The sequence below is a fragment of the Oncorhynchus kisutch genome, linkage group LG19 (assembly GCF_002021735.2).
Source record: "Oncorhynchus kisutch isolate 150728-3 linkage group LG19, Okis_V2, whole genome shotgun sequence".
Lineage (NCBI taxonomy): Eukaryota > Metazoa > Chordata > Actinopteri > Salmoniformes > Salmonidae > Oncorhynchus > Oncorhynchus kisutch.
Genome location: NC_034192.2, coordinates 19,368,626 through 19,387,128, shown reverse-complemented (window position 1 = coordinate 19,387,128; position 18,503 = coordinate 19,368,626). Strand labels below are relative to the sequence as shown.

Sequence of the window (18,503 nt, the reverse complement as noted above, 5' to 3'; positions counted from 1 at the left end):
GCATGCTTCAGTGTTGCTTGCCTCAAAGCGAGCATAACATTTAGCTCGTCTGGTAGCATTAAGTTCACGTCACTGGGCAGCTCGCGTCTGGGTTTCCCTTTGTAGTCCATAATAGTTTGAGCCCTGCCACAACCAACGAACGTCAGAGCCGGTGTAGTAAGATTCAATCTTAATCCTGTATTGACGCTTTGCTTGTTTGATGGTTCATCTGAGGGCATAGCGGGATTTCTTATCGGCGTCCGGATTAGTGTCCCGATCCTTGAAAGCGGCAGCTCTAGCCTTTAGCTCTATGTGGATGTTGCCTGTAATCCATGGCTTCTGGTTGGGATATGTACGTACGGTCACTGTGGGGACGATGTCGTCAATGCAATTATTGATGAAGCCAATGACCGAGGATGTTATACTCCTCAATGCCATTGGATGAATCCCGGAACATATTCCAGTCTGTGCTAGCAAAACAGTCCTGTAGTGTAGCATCCGTGCCATCTGACCACTTTCGTATTGACCGAGTCACTGGTGCATCCTGCTTTAGTTTTTGCTTGGAATCAGGAGGATATAATTATGGTTAGATTTGCCAAATGGAGGGCGGGGGAGAGCTTTGTATGCATCTGTGTGTGTGGAGAAAAGGTGGTCTAGAGTTTTTTTTTCCCCCTCTGGTTGCATGTGTAATGCTGGTAGAAATTTGTTAAAACTGATTTAAGTCCCTGGCCACTAGGAGCACCGCTTCTGGGTGAGTATTTTCATGTTTTCTTATGGCCTTAGAGTTGGTTTAGTGCGGTCTTAGGGCCAGCATTGGTCTGTGGTGGTAAATAGACAGCTACGAATAATAGATGAGAACTCTCTTGGTAGATAGTGTGGTCTACAGCTTATCATAAGGTACTCTACCTTAGGCGAGCAATACCTCAAGCCTTATTTAATATTAGACATTGTGCACCAGCTGTTATTGACAAAAGACACACCCCCACCGCTCATCTTACCAGACTTCTCTGTTCTGCCGGTGCATTGAAAATCCCTCTAGCTCTATATTGTCCGTGTCGTTCAGCCACGACTCTGTGAAACAGAGGATATTACAGTTCTTAATGTTCCGTTGTTAGGATAATCGTAGGGCACCTCAAAAAAATGTCCAATGTTTGCATGTTAGCAAGTAGAATTGATGGAAATGGGTGTTTACTCACTCGCCTACGGATTCTCAAAAGGCAGCCTGATCTTCGTAGTCTTTTCCTCTGTCTTTTCTTCACGCAAATGACAGGGATCTGGGCCTGTTCTTGGGAGAGCAGAATATCTTTCTCTAATAGCACAATTGATTACAGGCATGTAAAATGTCAGCCATCCTCTTCGGCGCCATTTTATCAGTTACCAACTGGGCAGAGGTACAACAGCATCAAAACCTCCACGACCAGTTTGAAGAACAGCTTATATCCCAGTGCGATAAACCATGCAACCTGAGCTGTTTATCATACTTTTAGCACATATCTGAACTGTTTTTGTTTTATGATTGATGTTCTTTTTCTGATCATTTACTGTCTGTGTGTATGTACTGTCTTACGTGAGGGAGCTCCAACAAATAATGAAAATGTACGGTGCATTCAGAAAGTATTAAGACCCCTTGATTTTTTTCCACATTTTGTTAAATTTCAGCCTTATTCTAAAATGGATTAAATAATTTCTCGCCATTAATCTACACACAATACCCCATAATGACGAAGCAAAAATAGTCTTAGACATTTTTTCTAATGTATTAAAAATATAAACCTTACATTTACATAAGTATTCAGACCTTTTTCACAGTACTTTGTTGAAGCACATTTGGCAGCGATTACACCATAGAGTCTTCTTGGGAATGACGCTGCAAGGTTGGCACACCTGTATTTGGGGAGTTTCTCCCATTCCACTCTGTAGATTTGTCAGGTTGGATGCGGAGCGTTGCTTCACAGCTATTATCAGATCTCTCCAGAGATGTTCATGTCCGGGCTCTGGCTGGGCCACTCAAGGACATTCAGAGACTTGTCCCGAAGCCACTAATGCATTGTCTTGGCTGTGTGCTTAGGGTCGTTGTCCTGTTAGACTGGGGTAAAGGTTCACTTTCCATCCTGAGCGCTCTGGAGCAGGTTTTCATCAAAGATCTCTCTGTACTTTGCTCCATTCATTTTTGCCTCGATCCTGACTAGTTGCCATTTCCCTGCCGCTGAAGAACATCCCCACAGCATGATGCTGCCACCACCATGCTTCACCGTAGGGATGGTGCCAGGTTTCCTCCAGGCATGACACTTGCCATTCAGGCCAAAGAGTTCAATCTTGGTTTCATCAGATGAGAATCTTGTTTCTCATGGTCTGTGAGTCTTTAGGTGCCTTTTGTCATATTCCAAGCGGGCTGTCATGTGCCTTTCACTAAGGAGTGGCTTCCGTCTGGCCACTCTACCATAAAGGCCTGATTGGTGGATTGTTGCAGAGATGGTTGTCTTTCTGGAAGGTAGTCCCATCTCCACAGAGGAACTCTAGAGCTCTGTCAGTGACCATTGGGTTCTTGGTCACCTCAATGACCAAGGCCCTTCTCCCCCGATTACTGGCTAGGTGGCCAGCTCTAGGAAGAGTCTTGGTGGTTCTAAACTTGTTTAATTTAAGAATGATGGAGGCCACTGTGTTCTTGGGGACCTTCAATGCTGCAGACATTCATTGGTACACTTCCCCAGATCTGTACCTTGACACAATGTTGTCTCGGAGCTCTACGGACAATCCGTCAACCTCCTGGCTTGGTCTTTGTTCTGACATGCACTGTCAACTGTCAGTCCTTATATAGACAGGTGTGTGCCTTTCCAAATCATGTCCAATCAATTAAATTTATCACAGGTGGACTCCAATCAAGTTGTAGAAACATCTCAAGGATGATCAATGGAAACAGGATACACCTGAGCTCATTTTTGAGTCTCACAGCAAAGGGTCTGAGTACTTTCTTTTCTGTTTTAAATTTGTTATACATTTGCAAACATTTCTAAAAACCTGTTTTCACTTCATCATTATGGGGTATTGTGTGTATTGATTGAGGAAAAAGTTATTAAATCCATTTTAGAATAAGGGTGTAATGTAACAAAGTGTGGGAAAAGTCAGGGGTTTTGAACACTTTCCGATGGCATTACTTTAAATACCTGCAAATGGCAAATAAACTTCTTAAACTTGAACTCAAATGCTGCATGTGTCTGTACAGGCTATTCAGTGGCAGTGGCAGAGACAGTGAATGGCAGTATATATTTTGCTGGAGCTCCCAGGTTCAACCACACTGGGCTGGTCCTGGTCTTCCAGAGGGATCCTCTCCAACAGGAGTGGACTGTCACCCACAGGATACTTGGGTCTCAGGTGAGAAAGAGACCAGAGAGGCACCCTATGCCCTATTGACCAGAGCCTATGGGGAAATCAGAAGACACTGATAGGCAACCAGAATGCAAAGTTGTCATTACCATGTTGCTCTTTACCTAATAATGTTTCCTTCCACTGTTTCTCTTTTCTCTCTCTCTCTCCCTAGCTTGGTTCCTACTTCGGGGCAGAGCTGTGTGTGTTAGAGAGCCATGCTGGGCCAGGGGAGGGCCGTGCTGAGCTGCTGGTTGTTGGGGCTCCTTGGTATCACGCCCAGGGTGTTGGGGGAGAGGTCCACGTCTGTACCCTGGAGACTGGAGTAAGAGTGGCTACATAACACCCCATACATACATGAAGGGCGGAATTAAATAGAACACTGTATTGCATATCTATGTTTTGGTCAATATCATAGTAAACCAACCAATTCAGTAGTAGATTAATTGAAATAATTCATAAACTGAAAATGTGCATTATCAATTCATAATTGGTTATGATTCAAGTTGACTACTTTCGTCTGAATGACTCCAACCAACACTGCTGTGTTCATATTCTGCTTATAAAAGATTTAAATACTACAGAATTTCGGACACAAATTTCAAACTGACGCAGACCACATTCCACAATTGCCGTTACTGCTTCCTGTGTGTGCACGGCACATGTGTAATTGTTGCTTCATGCACACATGAAATACTTGAAGATACAGTGCAATCGGAAAGTATTCAGAAAGTACCCTTTCACTTTTTTCCATTTTTTTAAATGTTACAGCCTAAAAAAACTGAACCTTTGCTGTGAGACTCAATTGAGCTCCGGTGCATTCTGTTTCCATTGATCATCCTTGATGTTTCTACAACTTGGAGTCCACCTATGGTAAATTGAATTGATTGGACATGATTTGGAAAGGTACACACCTATCTATATAAAAAGGTCCCACAGTTGACAGTGCATGTCAGAGCAAAATCCAAGCCAGGAGGTTGAAGGAATTTCCCGTAGAGCTCTGAGAAAGGATTGTGTCGAGGCACAGACCAGGGGATGGGTACCAAAACGTTTCTGCAGCATTGAAGGTCCCCAAGAACACAGTGGCCTCCATCATTCTTAAATGGAAAAAAGTTTAGAACCACCAAGACTCTTCCTAGAGCTGGCTGCCTGGCCAAACTGAGCAAATCGGGGGAGAAAGGCCTTGGTCAGGGAGGTGACCAAGAACCCGATGGTCATTGACCGAGTTCCTTTGTGGAGATGGGAGAACCTTTATGAAGGACAATATTCTCTGCAGCCCTTCACAAAGTGCTGACTAGTCACGATCGAGAGAAAGATGAACGGAGCAAAGTACAGAGAGATCCTTGATGAAAACCTGTTTCAGAGCGCTCACGACCTCAGAAGGTTCACCTTCCAACAGGACAACGACCCTAAGCACACAGCTAAGACAAATCAGGACTGGCCTCGAGAGAAGTCTTTGAATTCCCTTGAGTGGCCCAGCTAGACTTGAACCCGATCAAACATCTCTGGACACACCTGAAAATAGCTGTGCAGCGGTGCTCCCCATCAAATCCAAGCTTGTAGTGTTATACCCAAGAAGACTCGAAGCTGTCATCGCTGCCAAAAGGTGCTTCAACGAAGTACTCAGTAAGGGGTCTTTAAATACTTATGCAAATGTGATATTTCCGTGTTTTTCTAATAAATCTGCCTAGATTTCTAAAAAACTATTTTAGTTTTGTCATTAGGGGTATTGTGTGTAGATTGATGAGGGAATTTAGAAAAATATATATATTTTAGAATAAGGCTGTAACGTAACAAAATGTGGGAAAAGTCTATACTTTCTGAATGCACTGTATATCAGTTCCTTGTCATTTGTATTATCATGAGTCATTTTCCTCTGTATTTTTGGTCATAGTTAGTTCGACTTCGAGAAACTGTATCAAATTGTGTTATACCCGCTCAGCCACCCTACTGCTGCCAATTCAATCAATTTGAGCCGTTTTTATTGTGTAAGTCGTATCACTGGATTACTGTTATTGATCACCCATCCTACCTCCTTCGTTTGCTGGAGTGCAGATGCCTACCTGAATTCAATTTGATTCCATTCTAGGCACCCAACTGCTCCCTCACCCTGCGTGGAGTCCAGGGGAACGTCCATGGTCAGTTTGGGACGTCTCTGTCCCCCTGTCCAGACCTGAATGGGGACGGGTTGCCGGAGCTGGCTGTAGGAGCCCCACTGGAGGACAGAGGACATGGGAGTGTTTACATCTTCCTGGGATGCCCTTGGGGCATCCAGGCCAAATACAGTCAGGTCAGTACTAAATAGACAGCCCTCTTGTTTCTGTCTAAATATTCTGAAATAAGCTGAAAGCTTGTATGTATTTTGTAAATTGTTTTTTGTCTCAACCTGACTTTTATTCTGTTATATTATTCTGTTCTAAGCACTGCATCCCCCATAACACATAGACAATTGCAACCATCGATGGCCACTAGGTTATCACCAGCTGATCTCTCGTTATACCAGCAATACACTCTAAAATCACCCGCACAGCTGATCTCAATTGCAACCACTATAGGTCACTAACTGATTGAGGCGGCAGGTATCCTAGTGGTTAGAGCGTTGGACTAGTAACCGAAAGGTTGCAAGATCGAATCCCCAAGCTAACAAGGTAAATATCTGTCATTCTGCCCCTGAACAAGGCAGTTAACCCACTGTTCCTAGGCCATCATTGAAAATAAGAATTTGTTCTTAACTGACATGCATAGCTACATTTAAAAAAGATCACTATCTGATCAAACTTTGAGTCTACATATGGTAATAAAATACAAGGAAACCATGTTGTATTTGATACCATTCCACTCCAGCCATTACCACGAGCCTATCCTCCCCAATTAAGGTGCCACCAACCGCCTGTGCTGTATACAGTGGGGCAAAAAAGTATTTAGTCGGCCAGCAATTGTGCAAGATCTCCCACTTAAAAATATGAGAGGCCTGTAATTTTCATCATAGCACTTCAACTATGACAGACAAAATGAGAAAAAAAATCCAGAAAATCACATTGTAGGATTTTTTATGAATTTATTTGCAAATGATGGTGGAAAACAAGTATTTAAGAGCAGTTGGAGGCCACGGAAGGAGAGTTGTATGGCATTGAAGCTCGTCTGGAGGTTAGTTAACACAGTGTCCAAAGAGGGGCCAGAAGTATACAGAATGGTGTCGTCTGCGTAGAGGTGTACCAGAAAATCACCAGCAGCAAGAGCAACATCATTGATGTATACAGAGAAGAGTCGGCCCAAGGATTGAACCCTGTGGCACCCCCATAAAGAGAGGGTCCAGATTGTCTAGCCCGGCTGATTTGTAGGGGTCCAGATTTTGCAGCTCTTTTAGAACATCAGCTATCTGGATTTGGGTAAAGGAGAAATGGTGGGGGCTTTGGCGGGTTGCTGTGGAGGGTGCCGGGCAGTTGACCGGGGTAGGGGTAGCCACGTGGAGACCATGGCCAGCCGTAGAGAAATGCTTTTTGAAATAGAATTTTATAAATCAGTGTATACCAGTGTTTAAGCCTACGCAAGGTAAATGACGACCAGCCAACAGCGCTGTAGAGATCACAATGATGTGTTAGATGTTTCTGATTTGTAATGAACCTGAGGGCTGCATGATACACTGAATCAAGTGCTCTCAGGGATGTAGCAATGACATGATTTGTAACATGCCTGGCATTTGGAAATACCATGCATTTTTGTTTATCCGAATTTAGAATCAGCTTTGAATCATACAAATTCTGTTGTATGATGTTAAATGCTCTTTGGGAATTTTCAAAAGCTAAAGATAAACTACTACCACTTGAATAAAGAACAGTATCATCTGCATAAAAATTAACATCCTGTCACGCCCTGAACCTTAGTTCCTTTTTTATGTCTCTATTTTTGTTTGGTCGGGCGTGAGCATTCTGTTGTTTTTCTATGTGTTTGGCCTGGTATGGTTCCCACTCAGAGGCAGCTGTCTATCGTTGTTTCTGATTGAGAACAGGGGGGTCCTGTGAAGATATCTAGAACAACGTAATTACGGCTCTCCCGCTGGTTCGTACGGAAGCGCAGACGAAGAAGAGACCGTTACAATCAGTACACCACTATTATATAGGAAAGAATGTAGGTTGATTCTGGAAGATCGGATCTTTGGATTGGTTCATCTGGGGTGTAGTCTGTAGTCTTCCGCCATTGGCTCAGTAGTCTGTCCGTCATCGTAGAATCCTCTTCGGACACACAATGTTAAGAGACAAAGGAGATCATGTGTGTGTGCGCTGGTTTTGGCCATTAGTGTAATGCGGGAGCTACCCTGTAGGGGACCCCACAGGCTCAATTCTAAGTGGTAGCCCCCCCCCCCTTAACAATAGTCTGGTCACCTACATAAGAAATAGCATTTCTCTACAAAACCCTCTCTTCACGTCTCACCAGAGACGTGACACAACCTAACTGGATCCAGACACAAAGAGAAACTTCTCCCAAGGGGACTATGAAATAAGGCACGGTATTAAACAAAAATAGATATAGTATTACCATCATGTTCTCCATTCAATCCCACTATGTACTAAGTTGGCTACCAGCCACCCAGGAACTTACAACCCTCATTTAACAGAGCGGAGAACAACAGCTCAAAATAAAAGTAAAATGCTTGTCTATATAAGGCAACTTTTTCCCGCAGGAAAAAGTTGTGATTCCCTCTCTTCACATCTCCAAAGAGATGTGACTTAAACTTGGCAAGTCAGGCGGAATGATCCACTTGCATAACACATGCATACATCCCCATAAGGCAACAGCAGATATAATGTAAATCTAATAGACACTCTCCTCCTCATCCTCGAATTCAAGTAGGTCTTTATCCAGCAGAGGAAACATCTGGGAAGGGGAGGAAGGGTCAATGGCTTTAGAGATAACCCCAGTGGCAAGGGAACGGATGCATGGAATGCAACAACATCCACAGAGAACTAAAATGGCAGCGAACACCGAAATAGATACCAAAATGGAGGACACCAGGGTTTTATATTTACCAAACGCACTCATCCAGGAGTCCCACATCGAGGTATCTATCCCAGAATGAGATTTCATTTTACCATTAAGCGTCCGCAGACCTTCTAGGGCTATCGTCAAGCTACCATCCGAGGCTGTGTTATTAGGGATGAAAGTACAACACTGGTCACCAAACATGGAGCAAACCCCGCCCTTCTCAGAGAGTAACATATCAATTGCAATACGATTTTGGAAAGCCATCAGGCTGGTTGCAGCCAGTTGGCCATGTACTGCTTCAAAACCCTGCTGAGTCCAGTTGCCTAGCCTTTGGACATTGTAATGTATATAGTTAATACGATCAACATTCTTGTTAATTGTGCACCACCAACAGATGGATGATTCAAACCCTGCAGCTACCTGATCTATTAACTTATACTCATCAGGCACTCCCCTAGGGACTCCGATAGCGTCTATGTAGGAGGGGTCTCCACTAGATGGGGTGGTGTCTCTCCTGGAACGTCCCCTATATCCGGGATTTACTCCCTGGGTCCGCAGAACAAGGTCCTCGGCTCCTATAGGGTAGATAGAAACAGGCAACAAGAGAGTAACAAGTGCACAGCGTCCAGTACTGTTGGAGGGTAACTTATCAAACAGGACCGTGCTACCACACCACCACCACACATCTGCTCTGGATATTGACCTAAGGCTCCCCTTAATATTAACTGTATCCAGACACCAATCCGCAGGGATCCATCCCACTTTGGTTCCTCCTCCCGTCATATTGACACAAGTAAAATTTGCCTTTGCAACCTGGTTGGAAAACACTGGGTTCCTAGTTGTGAATTTAGTAACCGGATAGACCTCATCCCAGGCAGTACATTTACCCCTGGGGTTATCTGTAGTCATAAGAGGGATTAGACAAGCTAGAGTCACCACTGCTGGGACAATGCGGAGCAATGGACGAGCTCCCATGCATACCACACAACTCTGCCTGGTGGTATTTGCAGCTTCCTCGGTCAACAATAGCCAATTATTGGAGAAACCTGAGACTCCTGTGGCTGTTAAAATTACATCATCCGGACTTTTAAGCCTGGATATTGCCTCCACCGGGCCAAACAGTGGGGATGACGGGGACCCTTTTACGGGTGTAGTCATGTCATTCCTTACTGTAACCGAAGTCGGTTTAGGATTATTAGTCACGCAAATTCGCCACAACCAATATCTGACCCCGGAATTCCCTGGGGCCAGTATGAAATCATAACACCCTAAGGGCTGGCCCCCTGGCCTGACAGTAAGTTTCAGTCCCGTATTTGTCTTAGTTAAGGTCAGTCGCTTCCGCCATTTCACTGCCCCCTCGTCTTTTGTCCAGTCTTCCCACCCATTACCTGTCTCCCCCACCAAATTTCTCCATGACCAATCGCCAACCTTCCCTAATGTCATATACCAGACGTGTCTGGCAAACCAGAGTGCACTGGTCCCCGCCTGTTCCCTCCCCTTTATCCTAGAGTACCCTAAAGTCCCCCAAGGGATGTTAATGATATTAGTTGCATTTGCGGGGACGCAAACGGTTGTGCTTCGTATGTCGTTGGCCTTACAATCAGTGTCAGGGGTGGTGGAATGCCTCTTGCACAAATGATTAGTCAGTTCTATATGTGCCATGGATGTGGTCAGGTTGGATGACCCATTAAAGGGTCCTATATCTGCTTGTGATGTAGGTGTATGATGCTCTAATACACACAGGAGAATCCCCATGGAAACTCCTGTGACTACAATAAAAATAACAAACACGGGGCCGGATATCCCCAATCTCGTCCAGGGATAGCCCCTATCTCTGGACGACCTGTTAGTTGGTGTGCTGGGGAGCTGCTCCCACATCCTCACCAACTAAGGGTTCTGTGGTTGTAATCAAATTTAGGTCGCTCAAATCGACCCTGACTTCAGTCAGCGTTCTTGAAGGAGTCGGTGCTGGTGTACAATGAGTCAAGTGGTGCCAAGGTGCGCCCGATTTACCTTTGACCTGGACTGAGTGTGAAGTAACCTCCTTCACTTCGTACGGTCCAGTCCACCTGGGATCCGCCCACTTTCTTTTGTGGACTTTGATCCTTACCCAATCGCCGACCTTTACCCTCAGTTGCTCCGGATCTCCCGTCAGCTTCCCCTCATGGACTTTGTGTATCTGTTTGGAAAGAGCTGCGGACAGTTCCGTCAATTTTCTTACATAGTCAGTCATACCTATCTGGTGTACATCAAGAGGGGGCATATGACCTCCCTCTCTTGGTGGACCTGGCATTACTCTTCCTGTCATTATTTCGTGGGGTGAGAGATGAGTCCCTGCCCCAGGTGATGACCTCATGGCCATCAACGCCAGTGGCAGGGCCTCCACCCATGTCAGTTTTGTACCAGCACACACTTTGGCTATCTTACACTTAAGAGATTGGTTGCAGCGCTCCACAAGGCCTTGGGCCTGCGGCTTATACACGGATCCAAACTTGTGTATAATGCCGAACCTTTCCTCCACCTGTCTCAGTTGTTTGTTTGCGAAGTGGGACCCATTGTCGCTTCGGATATGTCTAGGGACCCCATATCTAGGTATGAGTTCTGTCTGTAGCCACTTAATGACCGTTAACCCATCCTCCTTAGCTGTTGGAATTGCTTCTACCCATCTAGAGAATCTATCTACCATTACTAGCAAATATCTCTTCCCGTTCTTTACATTGTCTTCTCCCATGTCTGTATAGTCTATACTGATGTCTTGGAAGCATGCGTTTGGCACCGGGTAGGCCCCCATCGGGGTTTGGTAGGGCTTCTTTGGATTGTGGCTTCCACATATGTTGCATTCGTCACAGAATAAATCTGTCATGTCCTTCATGTGGGGGTGCCACCATATGTATGAAACCTTCTGTAAAGTTCTGAGTTTCCCTTCATGAGTGGGTCCATGGGCTTCTCTTATCAGTTCTGGACAGAGGTTAGCCGGAGCCACCAGTCGGCCATCATGGCATCTCCATATTCCATCTGGTCCCTTAGAGCCTCCCTTCTGTGTCCAAACCGAATGTTCGTAAGGGCCTGCCTCTTCCTGTAGTTCTAGTATGTGTTGGCTTGTCAATTCAGTCCTTGCCGGTTCTATCCCGAGCACCATCTGTCGGGGGCGGTATCCTCCTGCGGCCTTGGCTGCCAGATCTGCGGCATCATTTCCTTGATTGATTCTGTTGGTCAGTCTTTGGTGGCCTTGGCATTTCATTATGGCCACTGTCTTTGGTATGGACACGGCATGTATCAAACGTTCCATTTGGGCTCGGTGCTTGATGGGTAGGTTACCTGTGGTGGTGAAGTTGCGCCTAACCCATTGTGGTCCATCTATGTGCACTGCTCCGTGTGCGTATGCCGAGTCCGTGTAAATGTTTACGGTTTTTCCTTCAGCTTTCTCTAGAGCTTGAGTCAAAGCCACAATTTCCGCAAGTTGTGCCGATGCTGGCTGGGGGATAATTCCTGATTCCAACGTGACATGTGTTTTGTCATGCAGCTGCTGTACGACCGCATAGGCAGCTACGTTTCCTGTGTCTCCCTTGTAGCAACATCCGTCTGTGTACAACCATAGGTCTGGAGATGTCAGTGGTTCATTTTCCAGGTCTGGTCTCAGTTTGAGCTCTTGTGCTGCCCTCTCTTGGCAGGAGTGTGCTAGGCCATCTTCTGCGGTGAGTGCATCTGCCATGTTCTTGTCGGTGTTCACAAAAGTGATGTGTGACTGGGTGCATTTGTTCTGGATTTTGTTTTTTCTGTCCGCACTGAAGGTAAATTCTTTGCTGATGAGGTATGCTGCCACCCCGTGGTGGGTGTGTATTTGCATCTTGTGGCACATTACCAAATGGGCTGTCTTCTCAATCGCCTTGGCTACCGCCGCAACGTATCTGGAACAGGCGGTCTGTCCGGTTTCAATGTGGTCAAGTTTTGAAGAGTGGTACATGAGTACTCTTCTCTCCCCCTCATGTTTCTGAAAAAGGACGGCGGATGCAAAGCCTTCCTTTTCAGAAACATCCAGGTGAAATGTTTTACCGTAGTCTGGTGCCGTGAGAGCAGCAGCCACAGACAGGTCAGTCTTCAGGAGCCCAAACGCCGTTGAAGCCTCAGGAGTCCATATAAGTGGGGCCTGCAGGTTTCTTGGGCCAGCTTCTCGAACAATTTCTCTCAGAGGTTCAGTTCTTTCAGTATAGTCTGGGATGTGAGTACGGCTGTATCCCGTCAACCCCAGGAAAGAGAGCATTCCTGAAACAGTAATGGGCCTGGGATGATGTAGGATTGAGTCTCGGTGTGATTTTGAGAGTCCGGCCCCCTCGCTTGAGATTTCCCTTCCCAGGAACAGGACGGTTCGTCTGCATGATTGGACTTTTGACATCTTGACTTTGTAGCCTTTGACTGCCAGAAAGTCCAACAGGGTTTTAGTCATTTCTAGACAAAGGTCTGAGGTGGGAGCCCCCAACAACAGGTCGTCTACGTATTGTATGAGTATCACTCCTTCTGGGATTTTCAGTTCTGCCAGATGAGTCTTCAGAATATAATTGAAGATTCCCGGGGAAGAAGTGTAACCTTGGGGAAGTACGGAATAGGTAAATTGCTGATTCTCGTAGGTAAAGGCAAAAAATGGCTGGGAAGCCTCATCCAATGGGATGCTGAAAAAGGCATTGGCCAAGTCCACTACGGTGAAATACCGATGTTTGGGTGACAGGTTGCTCAGTATAATGTGTGGGTCTGGAACAGGGAGATCGATGGGTGTGGTAACTTCATTTACAGCCCGGAAATCCTGCACCATCCGGTATGTTTCTCCTCCTGCCTTCGGAACTGGAAGTATGGGGGTGTTCCAGTGTGATTTAGTCCTGTATATGCACCCAGCTTCCAGTAGGCCTTCGATAGTGGGTCTTATCCCCTCTATCTGTTCTTGCTTCAGTCGATATTGGGTTCGAAATATTGGTACTTGCGCCGGATTGGTTAGGGTAATGCACACTGGTTGGACCTGTAACTTTCCCACGTCAAATGGTGTGGTTGTCCATATTGCCTTGTCTATGGAGTCCAAGACAGCAGGGGAGGAGGGGTGATCAGAATATGGTTTCCCGTGATGCCTGGGGAGAGTGAGGCGCTCAGGCTGGCACTGTTCTTCAGTGTCCACCATAGTCAGACGCCACATCTCTTCGGTGGTTGCCTTCAACAGGCCTGGTGCACTAGTCTCTTCCCAAGTGAGTTTCGAGGCCCTCTTTATCATTTGACCCAGACTTCGGGCCTCATGTCCATTCCCTACTGCGAGGGTCACGTGTGGAGCAGAGTCGGGTCCCAGTTGATACCAAGGTTTAATATGGTGTGGGAGTATGACTGGGGCTGCCACCCCCTCAGGGCCGCACACGATGGTAAGGCAGCGTATGTTTGGGGTAAGATGCATCATGTTTTCATCCCAATCTTGTGTGTACGGCGTGTCTTCTTCGTCAGTGACGTTGAGAGTGCAGTGCAACTCAGCCTGTGGTGTCTTATAGGGATGGAAGGTATATATTAGCTTCCTCCATTGGTTGAATTGAAATTGGATGGCAGGAGTTCCAGGTCCAGATGGTAGGCATTTGAGCCAGTAAACCTCCTGTGTGGTGGATAGAGCAGGTGCGGGCAGAATTGGGAGCATCAGGATTCGGGCCCTTGGCGGTGGATCGAGCGCGACCTCCACTCCTGACTCAGTTAGGTATATTGCGCATCCTAACTTACAGAGTAGGTCTCGACCTAGTAGGTTGATTGGGCAATTTGGACAATATAGGAATTGGTGTTTCAAACTGGAAGGGCCCCACTGGAACAATAGTGGAGTAGTTTTGTATTGATCTTCAGGATTTCCTGAAACCCCCACCACCTTTACCTTTTCTGAAGAGAGGGGTTGATGAGAATTGATGGCGGAATATGTACATCCAGTGTCCACAAGGAACCTGTGGGTGACCCCTTGTACTACACATGTAATAGTGGGTTCCGTGTGGACAGAGAATTGTTGGCCATCTAACCCAACTGGTGGTGGTGGGCAGCCTCATTCCCATGGGGGGTATCCCTCAGACATCCCCTGGAAGGTGGGACCGGTAGGGGGCGCTGGGTTGTATGCTGGTTGATATCCCTGGGTAGGGGCTGGTGGATATCCCTGGGCAGGGGCTGGTGGATATCCCTGGGCAGGGGCTGGTGGATATCCCTGGGCAGGGGCTGGTGGATATCCCTGGGCAGGGGCTGGTGGATATCCCTGGGCAGGGGCTGGTGGATATCCCTGGGCAGGGGCTGGGTATCTTGGGGCCCAGCTTCCCCGTTGTCCACCTCTCCTCCCTCTGTTGGCCATGTATGACTGGCGCTGCTGTGAGAGGGGAACAGGGCAGATCCTTGCATAATGACCTTCTTGGTAGCAGTTGTAGCAATTTCTTCTTGCTTGCGGCGGTCCCCCCCATGTCGGTCCAGATGGGTTAGAAAATCCAGGCTGGGTGTAACCCTCATATCCGTAGTTGGCTCCTGGATTTGGAGGGGCGGCGTATACGACCGGTGCCTGTGCGGGGGTCGGTGGTGTTGGAGCGGCCACCAACATCTGGTTAATGGTCTGAGTCCCAATCTTGGCTATATCAGTGGGTTCCTCCGCCACCATTTGCTTTTTTGGCTTTGCAGTCTTTTGGGCCTCATTCAATTGTAATTTGAGCAGTTGGAGTTGCAGCGACTGAACTTGTGAATCAGCCGTGCCTTTGTCTTTGTTGTATTGAGAGATGTGATGGTGCACATGGGAGTTGAATTGGGCAGTGGGCAAGGCCATCAGCCCCACTGTGGCCCTAAGCTTGGTTTTCACTTCTATGGGTGTCCCATTCACCACCATCTCCTTCCACATGCTGAGAGTGGTTCCGCTCTGGTCATGGGGTTCAATGTGGACTGACCTCCAGGTGGTCTTAGCCCTATCTAGGTATTGAGCTGCCTGCTCCCCGTCTTTCATGGCAAAAGAGGTAAGGGTTGCATAATTTTTTTCGGTGGGATATGCCCTTCTGAGCTCATTCCACAGTGATACTCTGTATTTCTCAGGTTCTGTTGCTGACCCCAATTTTCCCAGTCCTGCTGTGTTTATTAGGGCATTCATGGTCGTGTAGTCGGTTGACCTAGCCAATAAGGCCTTCATGTCCCCCAAGGCAAGCCGGACCCCAGAAGTTAGGGACTGAAGCTGAAGCAGCCAGGCTGAGGCACCCCCATGTAAGCTCGGGAGCTGTTCCATCAGGACCGTTAAATCGTGCATCTTCCAGGCAACGTATTCCTCTCGGTGGGTTGTTTCGTCCATCCTGAGTGGCATTTGATACGGCCCATGTTGTCTTTGGGCTTCTTCTTCTCCTCCTTTCCTTTGTCTGGCTATGATGCGCCTCGACCGTCTTACTGCCGTTTCAACGGGGGTTGATTTTCCCTTAAAAACTCCTTGTATCAGGATTATTTCACCCGATTCTTCTGCGACTTCTTCCATGAGTTTCAGTTGGCTTTCTGCCTCCCATACACCTGCAGCCGTGAGGGGAACGTCCTCCTCTGTCTCCTCTTGTGGTTCCATATCATCTCCTTCCTGTTCTTCCGTTTCGCTGAAAGACATTAAATTTTCTCCTTCTTGGCGGCCACTTGTGAAATACTCCTTACTAATATCGCTCCTTGGTTCCCCTCTATGTTCTCTGTACACACTGGATGTGCAGAAGGTCGGGGTTCCTCTCCCCTCTGACTTCAAGCTGCTCCCGTTGCCCCCTGCTCCATTTATGACTGGATTCCTCGTGTGGCCACTGGGGCGGAGCTGTTCTCGCATAGTTCGAGGGGCATGCATGTCAGATGGCCCTGGTGTGCACTTTTGTGCACCCCCTGGTGTGGAGCATCCCTGTGGGCCAGGCTTTAATTCTTCACACTCCAGGTGGCCCCCTGTGATCAACGTATCCCCTTGGAGTACTCCTTCTTTTACAAGGAACACAGGGGCCTGTGTTGACGCGTGCCCGGCCCTTTTCCCCTTATCAGTATAAGGTGGAGGCAAATTTGAGAGGACTGGGTAAAGGGATTGGGTCGTTGAGGGCACATGTGTTGGCGGGGCAGAGGGAAATGGATTTGGCGCCCTCTCCTGGTGGTGGTCCGTCTGCTCATCTTCCCCTTGTGAGGGAGTGGCCACCCCCATCATTTCCGTTTTTTTATTCAGTTGTGCTTTTAGCGCCTCTTCGATGGCCCAAGTTCCTATCTTCAGTTCCACTTCTGCCCTTTCTCTCTGTTTAGTCCCTTTTTTCTTAAATACGTGATTTTTGTTATTTTCTACTTCCTTGTCTCTGGCCTCTTGTAACGTCCCTCTCAACTCACATTCCATCGTTTTCAGCTGGGCCCCTGTTGGCGGCCCCCCCCCTAGATAACCTGCTTGTGTCCATTTTAACTTCAATCCCTCCCATACTTTCTTTATAGGCTTCCATTGTTCCTGTCCCCCTGATCTATATTCAATTTTTTGTTCTAGGAACTCATTAAACCTCAGCTTTGGAGTATTGGGGTTCGCCATTGTGAATTTGCTTTAAACGTAATTTAATTTAATTCAATCGGAATTTAATCGTAGTTTTAATCAAAATTCTCTCCTTCTATCTGAATATAGTTAGCATATACTTCGCCCGACGTTGATTAATACCCATGATGTATTCGAAGAGACACTATTGCTCGTACTCTGCCTTATCTCAGAGCTTCCCCTTCGTATATTCAGGTTGAGAAAAACGCATGGGCTGGTATAGCATTTGTGGAGCGCACAACCAAGGGATCTATTCGACTATTTAGTCTCAATATTTACATATTATATTCAGATATTATTTCAATTATACATCAGTCATTTCATTCCTGATTATACATTTATACATGTACCTATTAACATGGGTACATGGGTACAATATAGAAGTTTCGGATTTATCCAATATCCCTTATTATAATTCTCTCTCTCTCCCTCTATCTAACCACCAACAATCTTAATGGAAACAATTACAACCACATTGCATTTTAACATAACATAACATAAACAGTTACAAATAGACAAAACCGATCCTTATCAGTGAATTTCTATCAGACTGAGCCGTACCGGACCACAGGATAAAATTACAACTTATCCCCATCGGCGCCAGATTTGAAGAATAGTAATTAGCTATCCCCTACTGATCTCTATTCCTGATCCCTATCGAGCTGACCCCTATCAGAATTATTACACATGTCCGACCCCTATCGGTGAATCTCTATCAGACTGAGCCGTACCGGGCCACAGGATAAAATTACAATTTATCCCCCTCGGTGCCAGATTTGAAGAATAGTAATTAGCTATCCCCTACTGATCTCTATTCCCGACCCCTATCGGAACTAACACACATGTCCGACCCCTATCGGTGAATCTCTATCAGACTGAGCCGTACCGGGCCACAGGATAAAATTACAATTTATCCCCCTCGGTGCCAGATTTGAAGAATAGTAATTAGCTATCCCCTACTGATCTCTATTCCCGACCCCTATCGGAACTAACAAAGACAAAACAGTGATCACTCATCATTGAAAGCTAGCAGACTGTGCTGACCGGACTGATATCTCATCAATGATTTAAATCACACCGGCCGTCGCCGGTTCGTTACTACATATGTTCACATACACTGTTATTTCGACTCGTCAGCAAATTATAAATTTACACAAGAATTCATACTTACTCGGAAAAACTGATAAAAATTTGGACAGACTATTCGACAATATGCAAAGTTTGATTTAACAGGCTTTTGCTTACCTTATTTTTTTTTATGGTGCACCTTGAAATCAGTTTTCCGAGTTGAGCAGAATTGTTGCCCTCCCCCGAAAGTCTTCACCCGTCTTTCTTATTTATTTAATGAATCGTCCTTTCCCCAACTCGCCTTCTCCACACCCAAATCAACTCACTTCGACTGGATCGTTAGTAAACTATACTCTGCTACCATTTCTGTTAGTAATTTGGTATGTAGACGGACGAGTCGGTCAAGGATCGATTCAGACAAGGTGGTAAATTGTATGACAAGCTACAGTTTATTCAGAGTGAAGATATCTAGAACAACGTAATTACGGCTCTCCCGCTGGTTCATACGGAAGCGCAGACGAAGAAGAGACCGTTACAATCAGTACACCACTATTATATAGGAAAGAATGTAGGT

At 46.3% G+C, this 18,503-nt stretch overlaps 1 protein-coding gene across 4 annotated transcripts in view; it reads left to right on the top strand.

The window, feature by feature from the left end:
* The window catches only part of LOC109864416 (integrin alpha-X), a 73,103-nt gene that overhangs the window by 9,879 nt on the left and 44,721 nt on the right, over positions 1-18,503 (top strand). For all 4 annotated transcript variants that reach the window (XM_020452195.2, XM_020452193.2, XM_031797894.1 and 1 more), the window contains 3 exons: positions 3,203-3,351; positions 3,518-3,667; positions 5,432-5,632. In XM_020452195.2, the coding sequence (XP_020307784.1) occupies positions 3,203-3,351; positions 3,518-3,667; positions 5,432-5,632 (500 nt within the window). The remainder of the gene's footprint in view (positions 1-3,202; positions 3,352-3,517; positions 3,668-5,431; positions 5,633-18,503) is intronic.